This window comes from Gymnoscopelus microlampas, assembly GCF_963454915.1.
Source record: "Gymnoscopelus microlampas genome assembly, chromosome: 9".
Taxonomy (NCBI): domain Eukaryota; kingdom Metazoa; phylum Chordata; class Actinopteri; order Myctophiformes; family Myctophidae; genus Gymnoscopelus; species Gymnoscopelus microlampas.
In genome coordinates this window covers 4,181,617-4,184,116 of record NC_139946.1, presented here as the reverse complement: position 1 = coordinate 4,184,116, position 2,500 = coordinate 4,181,617, and the positions used below count along the sequence as shown (strand labels likewise).

General features: G+C 43.2%; 1 protein-coding gene across 1 annotated transcript in view; it reads right to left on the bottom strand.

Moving 5' to 3' along the window:
* The window catches only part of dab1a (DAB adaptor protein 1a), a gene marked incomplete at both ends in the record, with an annotated part of 105,292 nt that overhangs the window by 24,743 nt on the left and 78,049 nt on the right, over positions 1 to 2,500 (bottom strand). Inside the window, one exon of the mRNA XM_084067450.1 lies at positions 665 to 698. Coding sequence (XP_083923576.1) covers positions 665 to 698 — 34 coding nt within the window. The remainder of the gene's footprint in view (positions 1 to 664; positions 699 to 2,500) is intronic.

The window sequence follows — 2,500 nt, the reverse complement described above, 5'->3', positions numbered from 1 at the left end:
ACGTGCACACACGCACACACACACACACACACACACACACACACACAAACACGCGCTGCGTATGACACATTCTCGCATGACAAATTGCAGGGGAGAAACATGTTGAACATAGGACAGTACAGTATAACAAGACGGATTCGCAACAAGAAACCCATGCACATTTTTGTGTCCACACCACAGTATATGTATAATTCATAACCATTAGAGAACGATACGGCGTATGACAGAATGTTGCATTCCATGCGATCCGTGGATAAGACCATGCATGCAGGGCTCAACGCTGGATCCAACCAGCTAGCGGCAGCAGCAGCAACCAACCATAACGGAGCATGCTTCATCACAGCCGGCTGACATGGCATGCAATTTCACACACACACACACACACACACACACACACGCACACGCACACGCACACGCACCCGCACACGCACACGCACACGAGCACGCGCGCACGCACGCATGTACACACACGTTTGTATTACTATACTTTTTAGGACAGCGTTGAAATTGGCAGAAAAATAACAGCCGATCTAAAAGCTTTTAGATGGGATATTTTCCGATACGTGACACTGTCTGGCGTGTACCCCTAAACCTAACCTCTAAATGTCTAATCATACTCCAAACCCCAACCGCACTCTTTTCCTAATTGTAAGCCTATAATTACCAATAATAAAAGAGTACGCCCGCACACTGCCGAACTGCACGGTACAGGAGTAGATTTATTTAAGAAGAAGCAAGGTTTTCGATAACTGATGACCTTCTTCAGGCATAATACAGCAGTCTGACTGAGTTACTTGTAATACAAACATTTGGGTCATGATCAGCCAATCCCCAGTCAAAGTCTGTGATTACCAAGAGGTGACAGCTTGTGATGATGATCTTGGTACAAGGTGACATCATGAAATACAGCTCAAAAAACAACTAGACGCGTCGCAATTCCGGTGAAATTGCAGAGTGTGGTTGCGCCGACGCCGGTCGCGGGTTGCGGCCGCCGGGACTCGAGGAATACGCCGGGAGGAATAACGTCGGAGGCAGCGCCAATTACATTGTGTCGTCACTCCTGAGATCGCTTGCGTTTCATTTTGAGAGGATCGATCCCCCCAAAATAAGGTTTTTGCATCAAACGGTTACATTTTGAGCATTCGTGGCGCCCCCTATGGATCAAAGTAGAAATGCTTTTGGGGATTGGTTTAGTATACCACCCTCGACATGTGATTCAAATTCGGGATTGACCGGACGTTTCGTTCGTGATTTATGGCATTTTTGGTCAAACGGGCCCCTCCCGCTAACTTTGGAAGCCATTTACGGACGGACGGTACGGACTATCAAAATTCCGCTTGGATAGGTTTATCGCATGGGTCCATAGATCACGTGTACCGATTTGTGTGAGATTTGGAAAAAAATTTAAGGAAAAGAAGCAAAAAGTGTGTTTTGAAGAAAATTCAAAATGGCGGAAAATCTATCCTGACGCAAATGGGCGTGGCCTATATGGGAAGATGCGTCGTGACCCAAGGAATCCAGGGAAAAATACATTTTGATTTTACGACCTACGGTTCAAGAGTTATAGGCCAAAAGGTAAAGGGGGCTGTTATAGCGCCACCATGTGGCCGACTGGTGTGATTATTTTCTTAATAATTTTGCAAAAAACTATTAACCTCCCCTCCAAGTCTTGTAACTGTAGCCCTTACGGTTTCCGAGAAAAAAATACTTGAATGGGAGTTGTTGCAATTCCCATTAAAGTGGATGGGGAAATTTAATGCAGAAATAAATCAATATCAAAAAATCTATCCTGACGCAAATGGGCGTGGCCTATATGGGGAGATGCGTAGTGACCCAAGGAATCCAGGTGAAAAGAAATTTTGATTTTAGGACCTACGGTTCAAGAGTTACAGGCCAAAACGTAAAGGGGGCTGTTATAGCGCCACCATGAGGCCGAATGGTGTGATATTTTTTTCAATAATTTCGGACAATATTATGAATTATCCCTCCAAATCTGATAACTCTAGCTCTTACGGTTTCTGAGAAAAAAATACTTGAATTTGAGTTTTTTCACTTTTCCATTAAAGCGGATGGGGACATTTAATGGCACTAATAAATTAATATCAATTAAACTATTCAACCAATCTCTTAGCCCTATACAAGCGCACGATTCCCGTTCAAGACGGTCATTTTGATATATGGCACAACATTAGGGGATAAAAACTGTGGGAGGAGATGCGTCTGAAAAAAAGTTTATCTATAAATAAATAAATAAAGTGTATAGAGTACTATAGTCTGGTTGCCCTGTTGGGCAACCACACTAATTACATCATAATAATACTTTTTTGAGGTGCTTGGTAATCAGACTTTGCGTAGTGATGGTGGTAGATCATGACCCAAATGTTTGTATGTAGGTAACTCTGTCACACTTCTGTATGCCTCAAGAAGGTCATCAGTGACCGAAACTTGCTTCTTAAATCTCTTTAATTCTTCTTAAATAAATCTACTCCTGTACGGTGCA